At 42.6% G+C, this 22,190-nt stretch overlaps 1 protein-coding gene across 3 annotated transcripts in view; it reads left to right on the top strand.

The window, feature by feature from the left end:
- Positions 1–22,190, top strand: part of zdhhc11 (zinc finger DHHC-type containing 11) — a 112,336-nt gene that overhangs the window by 64,000 nt on the left and 26,146 nt on the right. For all 3 annotated transcript variants that reach the window (XM_048521668.2, XM_048521655.2, XM_048521664.2), the window contains exons 2-4: positions 1,301–1,522; positions 14,639–14,817; positions 17,756–17,857. In XM_048521668.2, coding sequence (XP_048377625.1) covers positions 1,301–1,522; positions 14,639–14,817; positions 17,756–17,857 — 503 coding nt within the window. The remainder of the gene's footprint in view (positions 1–1,300; positions 1,523–14,638; positions 14,818–17,755; positions 17,858–22,190) is intronic.

Here is a 22,190-nt window from a genome sequence, read left to right as displayed (position 1 = left end):
TTGTGTCACATATAGACAATATGGTTAAGAAGATGTTTAGCATGCTTACGTTTATTGCTCAGACCTTTGAGTATAGGAGTTGGGGTATCATGTTGAGGTGAAAGCACTGTGTCCTGATCTGGTCATCCTGTTATAGGAAGGAAATTATAAAAATTGAGAGGGTTCAGAAACAATTTAGCAGGATGTTACTGGGAATGGACGAACTGAGATATAAAAATGGGCTGGAAAGCCTGGAACTTTATTCTCTGGAGTGTAGGAGTTTGAGGGTGACCTTATTGAGGTTTATAAAATCATGAGGGGCATAGGTAAGGTGATGGACACAGATCTTTTCCTGAGAGTGGGGGAGTTCAAAGCTAGGGGGCATATTTTGAATGTGAGAGGAGGAAGATTTAACAAGGACATGAGGGGCAACTTTTTTACACAAAGGGTGGTTCGTGTGTCAAATGAATTACCAGAAAAAGTGGTGGATACAGGTACGGTTACAATGTTTAAAAGAAATTTAGATAAGTTCATGAACATTTGGAGGGATATAGGTCAAGCACAGGCAGGTAGGACTAATTTAGTTTAGGAACATGGTTGGTGTGGACTAGTTGGACCGAAGGGTCTATTTCCTTGCTGTATGACTCTAAGGCTGTATGAATGACAAAAAGGAGTAAATAATTGACCAGGACACCAAGGAAAATGCCCTGATCTTCTTTGATTGTTGTCTTAAAAGTTTTTACTTCCTCAGAAGATTTCTGCTGATGTTGGAATTTTTACCCCAGTGTTATCGCTAGGCCAAAAGCTGACAAATGCAATGTGGCAATGTCACATGACCCATAATCCAGACATTACAAGCTCAAATCTCTCAACAGCAGGTTGAGAGTTTGAATTCTGTTCAAAACACAATCAAATATATGTATAAAAAGAGTACATGGAAAAGTAAACATGAAGCTGTTTGTTGTAAAAATAAATCACTGGTTCACTGAGGTCGTTTAGGGAATGATCTGGCCTGTATGTGACTCCAGTCCCCCAAAAACATTGTTACCACCATGAAGAGGCCTACTCAGCTGTATCATGCCATACAAAACGTGTCAGTGTGGATCAAGGAGAATGCCCACCACTACCACCCATCTTTGGGGTAACCAGGGAAGGGTGGCCAATGCCAGCCTTGCCCGTGACAGATACCCCAAGAATGAATAGTAGGAACTTGCAAAAACTGGATCACTCAGAAGTAGAAGTTTACGCATATTGTAAAAATCAATCACCAACTTGAGGAGGGGTGGTATTAATTTTATCTCCTCTTCTTTTTTACCCACAGATGAATTGTTATGACCGGAGACTACGAAAAACTGGGCCTGAACGGGAGAACAGCAGAAATGATCTAGTTGCTCCTCCAACACGTTCAAGAGTCAATGGTTGGACATTACCTCTGCATTCCTTCCAACTGATTGCCTTTGTGCTATTTTTCTACCTGGCAGTTGTTGCCTTTGGGATTTACATACCAATGCTGCCATATGCTTGGAAATATGCTGGTTATGCTGTATCCTTTACAAAGTATGACGGGGGAATCAATTCATGTCGAATTGCAAGAAACCTGTGTGTGCTTAATGATGTTTATTGGACTGGTAAACCCTACCCTAACTCTTTTAAAATAAGTTTGATTGCTCTTAATTCCCTAAAAAAAAGAAGATCCATAACAAACATCAGAATCTGTTTTGAGCAATTGGATTAAATTGTGTAGTTTCACACACTCAAGATCACCATGAAATGGAGGGAAAAGCTAATAACTGCATATAAATGAGATTGTTATTTTCATTACCATGTTAGTGATCATTTTCAGCTCAATACGGGGGACGAGATGGCTGCCATCAAAGAGCCGACCCTTCAGACATGGCCATCAAGAGTCTCCCTAGGAACATAGGATGTCAGAGCGGGAGTAAGTTAGTAGGCCATCTCTGCCTGCTCCACCATTCAATTGGATCATGGCTGATCTTTTACTTCCACGCCATTTTCCTCAAATATCACCATATCCCCTTGATATTTTTAATATCTAGAAATCCATCAATCTCAACCTTGAACAGATTGACTGAACCTCCCCAGCCTTCTGGGATAGAGGTTTCCAAAGGTTCAACGTTCTGAGTGAAGGAAGACTGCTTATTTTCAGTCCCAAATGGCCTGCCTCTTATTTGGAGACTATGTCTCCTGGTTCTAGACACTGCTTTCTGCATGTACCTGTTGAGTCCTGTAGAAATGTTGTGTATTTCAGTGTGATTCCATTACATGCCTACAAATTCCAGGACTCTGCTGGAAGCAACCCAAGAGTAACTTCATAAATGCAGTGAAGGATAATTTTTCTTGAACCTTTTGTCTGCTAATTCTAAAATACTGGATGTGGTGAAGGATGAGGAGCTGTTTGACTCATAGTCAATAATTGCCCAGCTGGGTAATGTAAAATTTATTTGCTTCCTGACCTGATAGAATCATAGAAAACTTACAGTGTGGAAAGAGGCTATTCGGTCCATCAAGTGCACACCGACCCTCAGAGTGTCCCAACCAGGCCCAACATCCCCCTAAATGCCCATAAGCCCACATTTACCATGACCAATCCACCTAACTTGCACATCTTTGGACTGTGGGAGGAAACCAGTGCACCATGCCAACACAAGGGAAGCTTCCAAACTCCACACAGTCACCCAAAGCCAGAATCGAACCTGGGCCACTGGTGCAATGAGGCAGCAGTGCTAACCACTGTGCCATTGTGTCACCCCAGGTGTGGGAAGGTGATGTATTTTTGAGCATGGGTGATCAATGACAGAAGTACAGGGATTGTGTAGGTGGAGGCATGATCCTACGATAAAATCTCTTGAGCTGCATCCAACCAGAGTTTGGTAAACCTCATCTGGGTGGAGATGATTTTTCAGTTGAAGAGCAGAAGAGAATAATTCTAAATATAGCCTATGTGGTTCATGCACAAACAGAAAGTCCAACATGGTGAATGATTCACAACTAGGCCCATAGACTAGCAAAAGTTTCCGTTTGTGGTAATTATGACCCTGAGTTACAAAAGAAATGAATGATTTATGAAACCTCGGATTTTACCTTTGGACACCTCAGTGTCAAATGATGCTATTTGGTGCATCAAGTCCAAGGTCACACCAATGACACAGGACATTGTGGCGATTGCACTTCTGTTTATGTATCTCACCGTCTGGATCATAATCAAGTCTTGAGTGAATGACTTTTGAGGAATTAGCTAGTCAGGCAGTGCTCCAATGTGACCAGTCATTTCCACACGGTCCTGGAACATCCTCCCTAGCAAAAGTGTGGATGGACCGAGAGTTTCAAGAACAAACATGGCCCATCACCACCTTCTGAAGAGCATCAGGCAACAAATGCTACCCTTTTCAGCAGTGCTCCCGTTCCAAGAACAAAAGCTGTGGCAATCCTCTTCGGGATGGCAAACTGCCTTTGTGTGAGCACAGATAGGACTTTTGTGGCCAGCACTGGCAAAGTCTTTGCTTGTATTTTAAAAACTATTTAGTGGGATCTGGGAATTGCCCAGTTTTTGCTGCCCAACCCTTACTGCCCTTGAGAAGGTAGTCTTGAGCTGCCTTCTTGAACCATTACAGTGCATTTGATTCAGGTATACCTGTGGTACTGTTAGGAAGGGAATTTCAGGAACCAGTGACAATGAAGGAATGACAATTTAGTTTTAATTCAGGATGGTATGTGGTTAGGAGGGGAGCTTATGGGAGGTGACATTGCCATGTGTCTGTTGCCTTTATTCTTCTATATTACAGAGGTTACAAGTTTGAAAGATACTGTCTGAGGAGCCTTGGTGAGTTGCTATGGTGCATCTTGTAAATGGCATGCTCTGCGTCAGTGTGTCTGGAGTGAATGCTCAAGTTGGAGAGTGGGGCACTGATCGAACAGGCTACTTTGTTCTCAGTAGTCTCAAGGTTTCTGAGTATTTTTGGAGTGCACTCATCCACTAAAGTAGAGAGCATTCCATCACACTCCTGATTTGTTCCTTGTAAATAATGGAGGAGCTCTGGGGAGTCAGAAGGTGAGCTTGTCACTGCAGAATTCCTCGGGTCTGACTTGCTGTTGTAGCCATGTTATTTATTTTGATGACCCAATTCAGTTTCCCGTCAGTGGTAACCATCCTGGATGTTGTTTGTGGAGAATTTAGCAGTGGTGAAGACATTGAATATCAAGAAACAATTGTCCAATTCTCTCTTGTTGGCAATGGTCATTGCTTAGCACTTGTGTGACGTGAATGTTACTCGTCACTTATTAGTACAAGCCAGAATGGTGTCCAGTTCTTGCTGTAAAAGATTCATTTAGTCTCAAACCACTACAATAACTACTCCAGAAGGCAGCCACTGCCTCAGAAAACTAGGATGCACAATAAATATTAGCATTTGTCAGCGAAGCTATGAAAATGAATTGTTTTAAAAATCCTGAATGAAAACTTGGAATATGCTTCCTGAGTGATTGTGATGCCATCAATATCATTAATATTGAAGCTCCCCTTAAGTCACCAATGATTCTATTCAGCCACCTAGACAGCTTATAAAATTGACATTTGTGCTCTATATTTTGTACCTGGGCTAATATTCTGCCAATATATAATACTTCAAATTATGAGCACTTTCGATGATCATCAACTTTATTTGGAGTCTCTATAATATGATTGGAAACATGCCTGGATATTGTGGTGCTGTTAATTACTGTGGTGATGTTGACATAATCCTTCAAAATGACAAGGTTATTCGTTGCAAAATGTTCGTCATGGCATTGTATTGTTCACAAAGTGCCGACATGGATTTTTAATAATCTTATAAAAGACCAGACTGAAGCCTTTTGTCTCAAAATGCAGTATCGCACACCAGATAAATGCCATTTCTGCCTTTGTCATTGAGTTGTAGTATAGTACAGCACAGAAGGAGACTATTCAGCTCTTGGAACATAATACATTTAGGCTCATTTACTGATAGATTCCCAATGTCTCAACAATAACTTCTCCTATTTTCTGAAGTATTTATCCAACTCCTTTGCAAAAGTTGCTATTAAATCTTTTCTGACCACCCTGACAGGCAATGCATTCTGAAACCTGGCCAGCCATTATGTTAAGGATGTTAAATATTTATTGTGGCAATCTCGGTAGTGAGCAGGGGCTTGGATAATTTTTTACAAGATCTGGCATGGGCATGAAGCAATCAGTCACTTTTTCCTAAGTTGTTTCTATGAAAATAAGGTTTGAAAACATTGCAGGAATGAAATTGTGAGGATAATAATGATTTGTATGTTGTTTCCCAGACAACATAGCAGAAGGCTTCATTTGAACTTTTAGCAAGCTGCTTCATGAGCTGGCATGACTCACTGACAGTAATAGCCATTGTGATGGTAGAACATTGATGTAGAGTAGAGAGGGTGAAGCAATATTAAATGAAACAGCTAGTTTTCAGCTATCTTCTCAATTTTCATGCCATTCAAATACACTAAAGATGCCTCATAAGGTCAGTTTTTGAAGATAATTTATAGAGTTTACAATGCTGAAAACAAACCATTCATTCCAATGGGCTTATGCCAACTTTCTACTCCCTTCTCCTTCACCCTGACATCAAGCTGCCTCCCACTCCCAAATATGACAATGCTTGAACCAGGGTTCAAAGCATATTGGAGCAGTGGGTGAATTAACTCACAAAATGTCACATGCAGCCCAAAAATAGCAAAAGTGAGAGCAGAAAATTCAAGAACAAAGGAGGATGGGCAATAGGTGCCAGAAACCCAGTGATGAGGTCAGAAACTAGCTCAGGGCAGCTAACTGCACCGAGAATGTCTTCAAAGGCAGCAGCTTCTGGTGAAAAGGTCCTTCCCACTTTAATTTCCCCGTAATCCACTGGTGGTACTGGGTGGGTTGAAAGGCATTGAGAAATGAGAAATGAGAAGTGCAGGTCTATCCTATTTGGGTTTTCTTACCAAGATGAGATTCTCATGCCAATATCTAGGGCGGCAAAGGGATAGAATGCCAAAATAGATTCCCATTGGAACTGTACAAGTTAAAGGGAGCATACAGATTGTGTAGAGGGAGAGAGAGCCTGTAGGCAGCGGTCGTCCTCAGATCTGTGATAACAGTGGATCATCAGTTACCATGAGGTTTCTCTCACATCCTCTGAAACCTTGATCTCATATTCAATGAGAAGGAATTTGTCCTCTCTGATACCCGGGAGATTTGAAGGAGGTAGGCCCTTAGATGATGAAGCATTGTTGCAATTTGTGTTCATTGTCAGTCTTTGACCATATGTATCTTTAGGAACCACAGTTTAAGACATGCACATCTTAAAAGGATCACTATTTGTGTACAGCCTGTCTGGTTTCCTGTGCTTTATGTTCTAGATCATGTTCAAGCCTATCATAGCCAATTAAGTGTATTTTGAAATGCTGTCACTAGTGTAATGTTGGAAAAACAGCTGCCATTTGTACCCCTGCAACCGCAGGAAATGCTACACTTGCCCCCACACCTCCTCCCTCACCCCTATCCCAGACCCCAAGATGACTTTCCACATTAAGCAGAGGTTCACCTGCACATCTGCCAATGTGGTATACTGCATCCACTGTACCCGGTGTGGATTCCTCTACATTGGGGAAACCAAGCGGAGGCTTGGGGACCGCTTTGCACAGCACCTCCGCTCGGTTCGCAACAAACAACTGCACCTCCCAGTCACAAACCATTTCCACTCCCCCTCCCATTCTTTAGATGACATGTCCATCATGGGCCTCCTGCAGTGCCACAATGATGCCACCCGAAGGTTGCAGGAACAGCAACTCATATTCCGCTTGGGAACCCTGCAGCCCAATGGTATCAATGTGGACTTCACCAGCTTCAAAATCTCCCCTTCCCCCACTGCATCCCAAAACTAGCCCAGTTCATCCCCTCCCCCCACTGCACCACACAACCAGCCCAGCTCTTCCCCTCCACCCACTGCATCCCAAAACCAGTCCAACCTGTCTCTGCCTCCCTAACCTGTTCTTCCTCTCACCCATCCCTTCCTCCCACCCCAAGCCGCACCTCCATCTCCTACCTACTAACCTTATCCCACCTCCTTGACCTGTCCGTCTTCCCTGGACTGACCTATCCCCTCCCTACCTCCCCACCTATACTCTCCTCTCTACCCATCTTGTTTTCTCTCCATCTTCGGTCCGCCTCCCCCTCTCTCCCTATTTATTCCAGAACCCTCACCCCATCCCCCTCTCTGATGAAGGGTCTAGGCCCGAAACGTCAGCTTTTGTGCTCCTGAGATGCTGCTGGGCCTGCTGTGTTCATCCAGCCTCACATTTTATTATCTTGGACTCTCCAGCATCTGCAGTTCCCATTATCACAGCCATTTGTACATGGCAAGGTCCCACAAACAACTATATGGTAATGGGTTGGTTAATCTGATTTTTAATGTCTGAGGGACAAATTATGGCCAAGATGTCAGACATAATCCCCCAATCATCTTTGAAATAATGCAATGAAATCTTTTATTTGTATTTGAGGGGGAAAATGAGCATTCAGATTAATATTGCCATCTGAAAGACAGCACATCTTTCAACAGTGTATTGTGATGTCAGCCTAGAGCATGGACTCAAGTAGGAAGAGAACCCACTACCTTCTGGCTGAAAGCAGTCAGTACCACAACTGAGCAATTTCTTACTCTTGCCATTTAATTATCAACTGTTTAACATTGACCAGAAATGGACTAACTGAGGAGGGTGTTAAAACATGAGGAATGTGCTCAGAAATAACAGAACTATCTTCTAGTTAAATAGATCGGGTTTTGGAACTCTGTTGTCCCCTATTGAAAATGTTTACCATGGAACTAATATTAGTGGGATCAAATGGAAAATGTTCCTAGAGCAACCAGCAGTATATAAAGTTTCAAATGCTATAACCTCAACCCCTCACCAAGCTCAACTGCTGTTATGAAAAAAAAAGGATTTAAAAGCCAAGTATCTACACCCAGAACATCTGTAAATCGATTTTCTGAAGAAGGGTCTAGGCCCAAAATGTCAGCCTTCCTGCTCCACTGATGCTGCTTGGCCTGCTGTGTTCATCCAGCTCTACGCCTTGTTATCGCAGATTGTCCAACATCTGCAGTCCCTACTATCTGTGAATCGAACTTAGTTGACCTCAGTGTCAAGATCTGTAACTGTTCTTTGTCAGACTGCAACAATAAGGTCAGGGTAATCGCAGGCACCAGCGGAAAATGAAGTGAAGTGATTTTGAAAGCTAGAACTTGTAGCATCTTTCCTCATCTCAGGACATTCTATAGTATGTCAATGCATTTTAAAGTGCAATAACAACTGTACATTGACTCCCTAGTGCTGGGGTCAGTGATGTCTCAGAGTGAATATAGGACATTCTGGAAGGGGAGGGTGAACATTGTCGGTACACAGTTCGTGGTACACAGTGGTGCTAAGAACATAAGTTAAAAAGGTGTGAGTTTCAAAAAACTGAGCCCGGAAGTAAATTGAAAAGTAGGACCTCAAAAGTATTGATCTCAGGATTACTACTGATGCCATGGGCTAATCAGGGTAGAAATGGCAGGACAGATCAGATAGGAACATACAAACAAGTTAAGAACATTCAGCCCCTCAAGCCTGCTCTGTCATTCAATAAGATCATGACTAACCTGTAGCCTAACTCCATATGCCTGCTTTGGTCCCATATCCCTTGAAACACTTAATTCATAAAAAATTATCTAACTCAGATTTATATTTAACAGTTGAATTAGCATCAACTACTATCTGAGGAAGAGATTTTCAAACCTCTGCTACTGTCTGTGTGTACAAGTCTTTCTTAACATCTCTCTTGAATGGCCTGGCTCTAATGATGATAATAGAATCTTTAACCAGTGGAAATAGTTTATCTTTATCTACCCTGTCTTTCCCTGTTAATATCCTGAATACCTCGATTAGATCACTCCTTAACCTTCTAAATGATGGCCTTATTTGTCTAATCTCTCCTCATAACCCCTGAAGCCCAGGTCTCATCCTTGTAAACACGTGTTGAGCTCCCTCCAGGGCCAAAACATCCTTCCTAAGGTGTGGTACCTAGATCTGTGCACAGTACTCTAAGTGGGGTCTGACTAGGGTTTTGTATAGCTGCAGCATAACGTCTGCATCTCTATACTCCAACACTTCAGATATAAAAGCTAGCATTCCATTAGCCGCCTTGACCATTTTCTGTACCAGTTTGTGGCATTTTAACGAGCTACAGCCAGAACCCACAAATCTTGTTGGGCTGCCACTGAATTTAACCATCTGTTTTTTTTTGAAAAAAGTACCTTGATCTATCCTTTTTTAGTCCGACCTCACACTTCCATTTCCACAGCTTTGTCCATTTACCTAATCTGTCAATATTCTGTTGTAAATTTATATAATCATCAATACTGTCTGCAATGCTGCCAATTTTGTGTCATCAGCAAATTTGGATATTTTGACTTTTCATGCAATTATCCAAATCATTAATGAATATTGTGAATAACTGAGGCCCCAATACAGATCCCTGCAGGACACCACTAGCCATGTCCCTGTCGCTTTGTGTACTTACCCATTAATCCAACTCTGTTTCCTGACACTCAACTGTTTTCCTATCCATGTGAGTAGCTTGCCCTCAATTTTCCATGCACTTCCACTAGACCTAACAGTCATTTGTTCGAGACTTATCAAGAGCCCAGATCTCTGATGAAGGGTCTAGACCCGAAACGTCAGCTTTTGTGCTGCTGAGATGCTGCTTGGCCTGCTGTGTTCATCCAGCCTCACACTTTATTATCTTGGAATTCTCCAGCATCTGCAGTTCCCATTATCTCTCATAAACAACATCTATTGACTTACCTCTGCCACCACCTTTGTCACCTCTTCAAAAATCTCTGCGGTTTGTCATGAATCTATACTGACTCTTGCTGATTAACTAGATTTTTTCAAGGTAATCAGTTACCCTATCTTTGATGATGAAATCCAGCAATTTCCCCATCATAGATGGATACATGGCTGGAAAGCTGGTGCAAGGGGGAGTGTTACAGCTTCCTGGGACATTAGGACCGGTTCTGGAGGGAGGCAGATTATTCCTGTTCCTTTTTCTTCCAGTTTCATGGTCTTAGTTTATGCACAGCCAACTCCTTTAAATACCAATGACCTCAGCAATTAAGTCCGAATCACTGTTCGTCCAACCTAGGATTCCAGAAAACATGCAGACTTCAGATTTCATTTCGCTGACACTTCGTTCCTTTACTTACTGAGGTAATTTAATGAGGGCAGAAAGCAAGAAAAAAAATCATGATTTAATTTGATATGATAAAACAATTAATGACAATTCCCTTATATTAATTAACTTTTCCTAACTATTTTGTGGTCACCATTTTAATAAAAATCATCAATATTTTACAATGTCGATCTTAACCTATAAGTCATTGGAGCAGAAGGAGGCCATTCAACCTATGAAACTGGCTCCAACCGGGCAGCTTGGTGACTCAATAGTTAACGCTGCTGCCTCACAGTGCCAGGGACCCAAGTTCAATTCCACCCTCCGGTGACTGTCTGTGTGGAGTTTGCACATTGTCCCTATGTCTGTGTGGGTGTCTCCAGGTGCTCCAGTTTCCTCCCATGGTCAAAGATGTGCAGGTTAGATGGATTGGCCATGCTAAACTGCGTGTGGTGTTCAGGGATGTGTAGGTGGGTTATAGGGGGAAGGGTCTGGGTGGGATGCTCTGAGGGTCAGTGTGGACTTGTTGGGCTGAAGGGCCTGTTTCCACACTGGAGGGATTCTATGATTCAACATGACAAAGAGTAAACAGCCTGTTTTTAAGACCACAAGACATAGGGGTAGAAGTATGGCCATTTGGCCCATCGAGTCCACTCTGCCATTTAAATCATGGCTGACGGGCATTTCAGCACCACTTCCCTGCACTCTCCCCGTAGCCCTTGATTACTTGTGAGATCAAGAATTTACCGATCTCTGCCTTAAAGGCATTTAGCGTCCTGGCCTCCACTGCACTCCGTGGCAATGAATTCCACAGGCCCACCACTCTCTGGCTGAAGAAGTGTCTCCTCATTTCAGTTTTAAATTTACCCCCTCTAATTTTAAGGCTGTGCCCATGGGTCCTGGTCTCCCCGCCTAACGGAAACAACTTCCCAGCATCCACCCCTTCTAAGCCATACATTATCTTGTAAGTTTCTATTAGATCTCCCCTCAAACTTCTAAACTCTAATGAGTACAATCCCAGATCCTTAGCCATTCATCATACGTTAAACCCACCATTCCAGGGATCATCCGTGTGAATCTCCACCGGACATGCTCCAGGGCCAGTATGTCCTTCCTGAGGTGTGGGGCCCAAAATTGGACACAGTATTCTAAATGGGGCCTAACTAGAGCTTTATAACATCTCAGAAGCACATCACTGCTTTTATATTCCAACCGTCTTGAGATAAACGACAACATTATACTCGCCTTCTTAATCACGGAATCTACCTGGAAGTTAACCTTTAGAGAATCCTGGACCAACACTCCCAAATCCCTTTGTACTTCTGCTGGAGCGTGTCCAGCGAAAATTCACACGGATGATCCCTGGAATGGTGGGCTTAACGTACGTTGGACAGCTAAGGATCCTGAGATTGTATTCATTGGAGTTTAGAAGGTTGAGGGGAGATCTAATAGAAACTTACAAGATAATGTATAGCTTAGAAAGGGTGGATGCTGGGAAGTTGTTTCCGTTAGGTAGGGAGACTAGGACCCGTGGGCACCGCCTTAGAATTAGAGGGGGTAAATTTAAAACGGAAGTGAGGAGACATTTCTTCAGCCAGAGAGTGGTGGGCCTGTGGAATTCATTGCCATGGAGCGCAGTGGAGGCCAGGACTTTAAATCCAATCCTCAATCCAACCCAGTAGCTCACCTCGAACACCATGGGCCCTCACCTCACTCAGCAGCCTCCCATGAGGCACCTTATCAAAGGCCTTTTAGAAGTCTAGATAGATAACATCCACTGGGTTTCCCTGGTCTAACCTACTTGTTACCTCTGCGAAGAATTCTAACAGGTTTATCAGGCACGACTCCCCTTACTAAATCCATGTTGACTTGTTCTAACCCGACCCTGCACTTCCAGGAATTTAAAAATCTCATCCTTAGCAATGGATTCTAGAATTTTATCAACAACCGAGGTTAGGCTAATCGGCCTATAATTTTCCATCTTTTGCCTTTATCCTTTCTTAAACAAGAGGGTTACAAAAGCAACTTTCCAATCATCTGGGACTTTCCCAGACCCCAGTGACTTTTGAAAGATCACAACCAAAGCCTCCATTATTTCCTCAGCCACCTCCCTCAGAACTCTAAGATGTAGCCCATCGGGGCGAGGAGGTTTATCAATTTTTAGACCTTTTAGCTTTTCTAGCACTTTCGCTTTTGTAATGCCTACCATACTCAACTCTGCCCCCTGACTCTCCCTAATTGTTGGCAATCTACTCATGTCTTCCACTGTGCAGATTGATGCAAAGTACTTATTAAGTTCTTCAGCTATTTCCTTATCTCCCATCACTAGCCTTCCAGCATCAATTTGGAGTGGTCCAATGTCTAATTTTGCCTCTTGTTTGTTTCTTAAGTATTGAAAGAAGCTTTTACTATCATTTCTAATATTACTAGCTGGCCTACCTTCATATTTGATCCTCTCCTTTCTTACTTCTCTCTTTGTTATCCTCTGTTTGTTTTTGTAGCCTTCCCAATCTTCTGATTTCCCAGTGCTCTTGGTCACTTTATAGGCTGTCTCTTTCTCTTTGATACATTTCCTGACTTCCTTTATCAGCCATGGCTGTCTAATCCCACCCCAGATAATCTTTCTTTTTTTGGGATGAGCCTCTTGTGATAATGTATGGCTTAGAAGGGGTGGACGCTGGGAAGTTGTTTCCGTTAGACGGGGAGACTAGGACCCGTGGGCACAGCCTTAGAATTAGAGGGGGTAAATTTAAAACTGAAATGAGAAGACATTTCTTCAGTCAGAGAGTGGTGGGCTTATGGAATTCATTGCCACGGAGTGCAGTGGAGGGCGGGACGTTAGATGCCTTCAAGGCAGAGATCAATAAATTCTTGATCTCACAAGGGATCAAGGGCTACGGGGAGAGTGCAGGGAAGTGGAGTTGAAATGCCCATCAGCCAGGATTTAAATGGCAGAGTGGACTCGATGGGCCGAATGGCCTTACTTCCACTCCTATGTCTTATAGTCTTATACCAGGAGTAACTGCTCTAGTTTTATTCAAAATAATGCAATTCATCTTTTACCACCTGAGAGGGCAGGCAGTACCTTGATATAACTTTGCACTGAAAATAAAAGCACCCCTGATAGTGTAGCACTTCCTCAGTACTGTTTTGCACTGATTATTCAGATTTCACTACTCAAGCCAATGACCCGTGGCTTGAACCTGCAACCTTTGACTATGCCTGATCAAACTGACCAACCTATAATGTAGCAGCAATCTATTGGGAAAAATGAACAAGGCATCTTTTTCATGAATTTTGCTGGAGCAGGATATAACTTGTGAAAAAGATAGATATTTTCATTCACGTGTGACCAACTGGAAAAGACTGAATGCTGTGTTGCGTAGTGTTTTGATGTTCTGCCCAATAGAATTCGTTACATTTGGCACCCTACCCACCGGAATACTCCACAAACTGGAATCTCAGATATTTTGCCCCATTTCAGATGTCACATGTAAAATACCAATGTTGCCAGTCTGACGTGTGGTCAAAGAACTGGCAGAACGATTGAAAACTCTTTTTTCCCTCAATTTTTATAATGAAAAAATAGTGTACATCAAGGCATGTTTTTACTCAATTGCTACTGTTACTGTGAATTGCAGGTTAATGCCATTTTTGATTAGTGGTTGTATTTGATTCTGTCAGTCATGTGAATTCCACCATACTCAGGGTTAAGATGACCAACGAGGTAAAGGGTGTTGTTACTTAGTGTCGAATTTCACCAGATTTCCTCCCAGATTTCCTACCACATTCTCTCATTTCCCTTCAACCAGTGAACTAATTATGCAATGGGCCTGCTTACTGTGCATTGGCTTGAACTAAAGATCAGTTCTGGTCACCCTTCTATAGGAAGGATGTTGTTAAACTTGAGAGGGTGCAGAAAAGATTTACAAGAATGTTACTGGGACTGGGGAGTTTGAGGTATAACAAGAGGCTGAATAGCTTGGGTCAGAAGCTGAGGGGTGACCTTATAAAGGTTTATAAAATCATGAGAGGCATGGATAATGTGAATAGTCAAGGTCTTTTGCCTAGGGTCGGGCAGTCCAGAACTGTAGGTTTAATGTGAGGGGGGAACGTTTTCACACAGAGTGGTGAGCTGCCAGGGGAGGTGGTGGAGGCGGGTACAATTATAACATTTAAAAGGCATCTGGATGGGTATATGAATGGAAGAGTTTAGACATACGTGGGCCAAATGCTGGCAAATGGGACAAGGTCAGATTGGGATGTCTGGTTGGCATGGACGAGTTGAACTAAAAGGTCTGTTCCAGTGCAGTATAATATTATGTAAGTAGTGTTAACTTGTTTCTTTAAAAAATTCCTTCACTTCCTCAGTCTAATTTTCTCCCTTAACACCAGTGATTTCAGATAATTGGCACATTGTTTGTGTATCATTTCATTGTCCATTTGGTTGCGGTCTCCATTGACCCAGCAGACAACAGTGTGCGTACCAGAAAAAACTACAACACTCCCATGCCAACTCTCGATCGAGCCAAGCATCCTCATGTCATTCAGAATCAACACTGCTATCTGTGTGAAGTGGATGTGTATGTATCAGCCTGGTTCCACAGAGGGCTCATGAGTTCACACATTCTGTTCTATTTGAGTCTCTGCACTTTTAATGTCAATAAAAGGGATAGAGATTATTAGCGCACACAGCATGAATCAAACTAAGAATCAGCAGGTCCCAGCAACAGCTGAGGTGCGCTGTGCATTGTTCAGTGAGCCAAAAGGACAAGAGAAGTCTGAGGCTTATCTGTGGCCTTCGTTGACTCTGATCAACTTAACTCAAGGGAGTATTTGGAGTTGAAGGGTTGTCTTCGCAGTTTGGAGCTAGTGGAGAATGGGATCTGAGGGAAATACACCATTTTGTTTATTTAAAAATCCAATTATGAATTCACTCAGTTGCCCTTAAATGTTTACATGCGTGGACATAACATTTGGAGAGAACGGGCTCACCCATAATGCTATTCAGTGCTCACATTACTTGCTGATACTGTCTGGCTTTGCAGTGTTTCAAGGTGGATTTTATTTTGCATTGTCATTTGGAATTGTCTTTTTTCCATAAGCACATCACAACAAACAACAAAGGTTACTGTACAGTATGCTTCACCTCTGTTTTAGGCTATGCTTTCTAACTCATCGTACCTCACTAAATAATTATTTGTCTTTGCTTCATCTCCCCACTGAAAGTATTGCTGGTTACTTTCAATCTGTCAGCCTGCTCATAACTGCAAGTCCAAATGCTTTCTCCCATTAAGCATATTCTTTAATTTTTTGCTCTGTCCTAACACCATGAACATAGAACGTAGAACATAGAACACCTCAGCCCAGTACAGGCCCTTCGGCCCTCGATGTTGCACTGAGTGGTATTTAATGCAGGCAAAAGAGATTTTGCCTACTGGTTGAAGAACAGGCAAGCTCTGGCCATTGCCATCTTTCAGGAAGGCCTATCAGATATTTAAGCAGACAGATGCAGGCCACCCGTGGTAACAAATACCACCTTCTGAGAGCTGCTGGCCTACCAGAGGCTGGTAGCTCTGCAACGGCACTGGCAGATGCCAGAGGTGAACCGTCAGAGGCCGAGGATAACCAACCAAACACAGACTAAAGGTGAGTGCGGGTGAGCCGGAGCTCATGGGCATGTGCAGTGCCATCAAGGGCAGCAGTGTAACTCCCAGCATGCCCATCACTGCCAAATACTCTTTCTCTCAGCCCTTTTATTGATCCAGTGCACTCCCCAGCTCACCTTGGAATGCATTGGTCAGAGGGTGGGTGGTGGGCTACAATGTGAATTAGCTGCTAAAAGGCCTCAATAGAAATATCCCACTGAAATATGGGACACAGTTTGAAAACGAATAGGAAGGTTGTGGAAAGACCACCCACCTTATTTTGTGAGCAGTTCATCATCAAATATGCTGACAGAGTCCATAAAAGCTAGACTGCCGAATATATTTCCACCGGTAGGCAAACTAAAATTAGAAGTATGAACTAATCGCTAACGCATCCAATCAGAAGTTAAGAAGAAACCCCATGACACAGTGTCTGGTTAGAATGCGGAATATGTCACCACAACGGCAGCAGATGAATGGGAATACCACTGTCAGCAAGTTCCCCTCCAAGCCACTCACCATGCCCAACTTGGAAATATGTCGCCTTCTCTGTTGCTGGGTCAAAATCCTGGAACTCCCTCTGTAAGGGCATTGTGGGCCTCCCTTCACCACAGGGATTGCAGCGGTTCAACAAAGCAGCTCACCATCACCTTCTCAAGAGGTAATTAGGGATGGGCGTTAAATGTTGACTCAGCCAGTGACGCCTGCTGACTGTGAAAGAATATGAAGAGTAGTTGGAGCAACTAGTATTGATATGTTTAGGAAAAATCTTGATACCAATGCAAAGGAAAATTGAATATAAATGCATGTTAATCCAGTTCGATGATGTAGGTTGGGGAATACTTGTTTGGAAAATTAACAACATCATAGATTAGTTGGCCCAAACGATCTACTTCTGTGCTGTTAATTCTAAGTAAACCACAGCTTAGTTTGAGCTTGTTCCCAACAACATCCATGCGCCTGCCCTTTGCAGTACAATTCAGTGAGCAGTGATTCAGAATTGGTATGATTTTTTTCTTGTACTGCCAAAGACCGGGAGTTCTGTGACCATCAGTGACAAATCTGCTTTAAAGGTAGTTGAAAACCTGTGAAAGACGTCAGCAGCCCTGAAGGTTTGCAATTAATATCATTTTGGAGATTGGTGTCTCAATCAGCACATTACATAAAATCAATACTGAAACATGGCTATTCAGCCCCTTGAATTTTATCCCATTAGCCTGCAACTCAAATATTTCTTAACATTTAATAGCACAGAAGATGGCCATATGTTATAACTAATATTTGCTCTCTAAATGTCCACATCTTCCCATTACTGTGCCCTTTTTACAAATACTAAAGTAATTATCTTTTAAAATTTACTTATAGATTTAGCTTCCACTTCTAATATGGCACCTCATAGTTGGACCTGTCCCCTGTTTTACTCCTAAACCTTCTTTTCAATGATTATTTTAAACTTCTGTCTCTTGCACTTGGCTAATCTCATAGTTGCTGTTAATTTATCTCAAGCCCTGGTAATTGTTAATATCTCCTTTCAGATCTGATTTTAGGCTTGTTTGTTCGAATTGAAAGACATCCAGTTATGAAGCGCATTCAGGAATCCACTTATTGGATTCCGTTTGAAACCTTCAGTTTTCCATTTAGTCAAGGTATATTTGTAATTTGGGAGAAGGCATTGTAAATTGCAGACACACTGCAGTGTGTTGCCTTTTAAAACCCCACCAATAGATCATACCAAACATTCATTGTATAGAATGAACAATTTCTTATTAATCACTGTTCCAATATGAAGTCAGTCATGTTGTCCCTCGTTGGTAAAGGATATACCACACAGCCATGTGCTGATTGAATCTCTCTTTTTGCTTTCTCTTTTCAGGGGAGTGAAAGCCAAACATTGCAGCACTTGTAACAAGTGCATTTCTGATTTTGATCATCATTGCAAGTGGCTGAACAACTGTGTAGGAGGAAGAAACTACTGGTATGGCATTCAAGAATTTACTTAGGGCTCTTCTGATTTATAACAAAATGCTAGTTAGCTAGTTGAAGGAGTCAGCAGATGAGCATGACTACAAGAGAAAGTGCTTTCTTTTTTATTGACCTGGATTTTGTGGTAGGAGACTGTTAGCATTCACCATCGCTACTCCTCTGAAACTGACAGCAACTTATATAGTTTGTATGTGGAGGGCTAAAATAGAAATTCAGTTATTGCTGTCAACAATTTTACACTTATTAACAGGGTGTGCTGCCAAAGTCCACCTAGTCTGCCATCATCACAGAACTGAAGACAACTTTCCTTTTTATGTAATTAATTCCATTGTAGCAGTACTTGAAGAGGTTGGACCTTGTTGAATGAGGTGGAACTAAGTTATTAATGGTGTGCAAATTTCATAATCACTACTGGCCCTAGAAAATGAATTTTATACTTGTGGAATGTTTCATTAACCCATGACAATGTAATGTCTATTTGCTATCCATTTTATCAAAGACTCTCACCGTCACCCCCTGATGCCCAGTAGCATTACTATTGCTAAATCCCCCACTATTCTAAAGGGTTATCATTGACCCAACCTAAACTGGACTGGCCATATAAGGGCAGGAAGATACTAAAATACCCACGCTAAGTAATTTACCTTCTGTCTCCCCCAATGCCTGCCCACCATTTACAAAGCAGAGGTCAGAATTGTAATGGAATATCTTCCACTTGACACAGCTCTGACACTTGAGAAACTCAGCACCATCCAGGACAAAGCAGCTCGCTTGATTGGCACACCATCCACCACTTTCAGTATTCATTCCATTCAGGACTGTGGTCAGTGGCAGCAATGTGCACGAACTACAAGATGCACTGCAGTGATCCACCAAAAGAGCTTAAGGAGCACCTTTCAAACCTGTGACCTCTACCACCTACAAGAACAAGGGCAGCCAGTGCATGGATTGCTGCCACCTGCAAGCTCTGCTCCCAGCCATATCAGATCCTAAATTCGGAGCAAATTCCTATCCAGTCACAGTCACTGGATCAAAATCCTGGACGACCAATCCTAACACCACAGTGGATGGCCTTACACTCCAAGGACTGCAGTGGTTCAAGAAGGCAGTTCACCACCACCTTGTGCAGGGCAATGAGGGACGGAAAATTAATGCTGGTCCAGCCAGTGCTGCCAACATTGCATGAACAAGTATTAAAAATTCCTTTTCTGTGAACATCTGTTTAAAAAAATAATGTTACCTTGCGGTCAGGTCATAGTTATTTATGTCGGATTTTAAACCTTGTTCACTAATTAGATTTGTGACTCATATTTAACCTATTAACTGTGGGTTGTTTCAGAATGGCACTATATGCATTGCTGTTGTGCTTGAGAGCCAGATGTAGTTAATGGTTAACTGCATAACAGGGTCAGGGTAAAGACATGAACATTCCAATTTATATGTAACTGTTGCCAAGGTAGCAGTGAAATGCTTATTTACAGGACAGACTGTGTTTCATGAGGTTTGGTGAGTAACAATTGTTTCCTTTTTGAGTCACTTTAGTGTAATTCATTAAAGATGTTTCCCTGAGCAATTCTACTCCGATATTTACAGATGCCCTCATTTTGTCCGAAACGCAACTAAGTGAAACAAACTTTAATTGACTGTGTCCATCACCTAAACTGTGTAGATCTTCCCACCTTCGACCTTGTAACAATTCATGTGCTACTGAAACCTCTACTCATATTATCAACACCAACACTGCCTGCACAAGATCCTGTGAATCCACTGGGAAGGAAGACATACCCATATCAACGCCCTCATCAGGCCAACCACCCCAGCATCTAGGCACTGACCACCGTTGGTCAGCTGAAATTAGCTGGGAAGGTCTTCCACACGACCGACATGAGACTGCCCAAGCAGGTGCTCTACTCCTGACTTTGGAATGGCAGGCAAGCCCCAAGAAGACAGACTACAGTGATTCCCTCAAGGCTTCACTAGCAAAGTGCGGCATTCCACAGACACTTGGGAATCACTAGCCCAAGACCGTCCAACATGGAGGAGTAACTGGGAAGGCGTTGAGCACCTCGAGACTTGCCATCGCACAAAAAAAGGATGCCAAGCGAAAACAGTGAAAGGAGCGCACTGCCTTGCCAGTCCCCCACCCACCCTTTCCCAAGACCACCACCTGCTCCAGAGCCTGCGGTAGCCACATCAATCTGTACAGCCAACTACAGACTAACGTTGAGAGTGGAAAAGTGTCATCCTTGTCTGTGAGGGACCGCCAATTCATAATGATGATTACCTCCAGGGTCAACAATTCCAAAGTTCTACGAGCTACTCTTCTAGCATGAGGCCTACATCCTAACTTGCAAGATAAGGACACGACATCACTATCTCACTTCTGCCCTGGGATTCAATATACTCCTCACCCCATGACCTGCCACACTGCAACTGGACCTGACACCACTGTCCCTTCAACGCCCACAACCTGACATCCTCTCTGCACCCAGGATACAACAGTCCCTCTTCACCCAGAACTTGACAACCCCCCTTATACTACTGGGACTGTAACCCATGTCCCCCTTGGACCCAAATTGCCCTTCTACCCTCTGTATCTGACCCAATTTCACACCAATGCCCAATAGGGAATACGAGGACAATACTGGGAGGCTGCCAACATTAGGCAAGGCTGTGGTGGAGTCTGACATCAAGGTGTTGGCAGGCAGAAACTACTGTTAGTGACGGAGTAGGAAGGCGATCATTGCAAAGGACACCATCTTGCAAGTTAGGATGTAGGCCTCATGCTTGAAGAGTAGCTCGTAATTGTTGAGCCTGGAGGTAATCAACATCATGACTTGGATGTCCCTTCCAGATGAGGATGACTCTGTTCCACTCTCAGTGTTAGTCTGTAGTGACAGGGTCAGTGGCAGTGGTGGGGTGTCCCAGGTGTACTGGTGAGGTGTTGTGTCCTAGGCATAGAGGAAGGTGTCAGGTCCAGCAACAGAGGGAGCTGAATTCTGGGCATAAAGGGAATGCTCGGTAGAAGGGAGGCATTGGGTCCCAGACATAGAGGTAGCTATTTGATCCCCGTTAGTCCCAGGCTGTGACTTGTCCTAGAGATAGGGAGAGGGAGTTATCAGGGCAGGTTTTGGGGATTTAAAGGGTTTGAGGAAGGTGTAACTGGGGTGTGTGCAGTAAGCCGGGAATCTGTTTAGTAATTACTAAAGAGATCAAATAGTTAATAATTTAACTCTTCCTGAGTAATTATTTACTTAGTTGTACTAGAACTCTCCAAATTCTGTGATTGAAATGAATACTTTTGGAGGGCTCCAGGCACTGGCGATTTGGACATCAAAATCTTTAAAATGTGATGCAGTTCCTATAGATTCTGTAGTGTGCCAATGTGCAACTCTCATCTGTGCTGCAGAAATGACTATCTGAAAATTGGAAAATCTCAACCTTGAATTTCCCTAACTTGATTGACTTTTCTATTACAGACAGGATCACTGAAGGTGAAATAGTTTAAGTGGTGTACATGGACTTTCAAAATGTGCTTGACTATGCTTCACATAATAGGTTTGCCAGCAAAGTTGAACCCATTCAAACCCAAGGAATAAAAGAATCAGTGGCAGCATGGATACAGATTTGGCTAAGTGATAGACAATGAAGGAACATGATGAATGATTGCTTTTGGATTGATTTTGAGTTCTCCAGCGATCAGCACCAGGATGACGGCATTGCAAATATGGCATTTGCAAATGCCGCAAAACTTAGAAACATCATGAACTTTGAGGCAATTGGTAATGGATTTCATGAGGATACAGGCTGGTGGAAAGGGAAGACGCATGAATGATGCAATGTAATGCATGAAGTGGAAAGTGATACACTTTGCAAGGAAGAATAAGGAGAAACAATATCAAATAAAGGATATCAGGGGATACAGCAAAAACATAAGAAAGTGGCAATTTGAAAAAGTCATTAAAAAAATGAGTCATTGACTTTAGAATACAAAAGCAAGCAAGTTAGGATAGATCTTTATAAAACACTGGATTCAATTTGAGTATTGTTTCCAGTTTGGGCACTGCACTTTTAGAAGTATGTGAAGGCTTTTGAGAGGATTCAGAAAAGATTTACAAGAATGATTACGAGGAGGAAGGATTTATTTACATGGATGCACTGGAGAAACAGGAATTGTGCTTCTTGGCGAAGAAGAGATTTAAAAATTTGATAAGGCTCCTTTAAACTCCTGAGGAATCTAAACAGAACAGGTAGTGAGAAATTATCCCCTTTGGTGAAAGGTCAAAAGACAGTTTAATTTAAGGTCAATAGCAAAACAACCAAAG

Source organism: Stegostoma tigrinum, chromosome 2, assembly GCF_030684315.1.
Source record: "Stegostoma tigrinum isolate sSteTig4 chromosome 2, sSteTig4.hap1, whole genome shotgun sequence".
Lineage (NCBI taxonomy): Eukaryota > Metazoa > Chordata > Chondrichthyes > Orectolobiformes > Stegostomatidae > Stegostoma > Stegostoma tigrinum.
The sequence above is the reverse complement of the archived record's forward strand: the minus strand, read 5'-3'. Positions and strand labels throughout refer to the sequence as shown.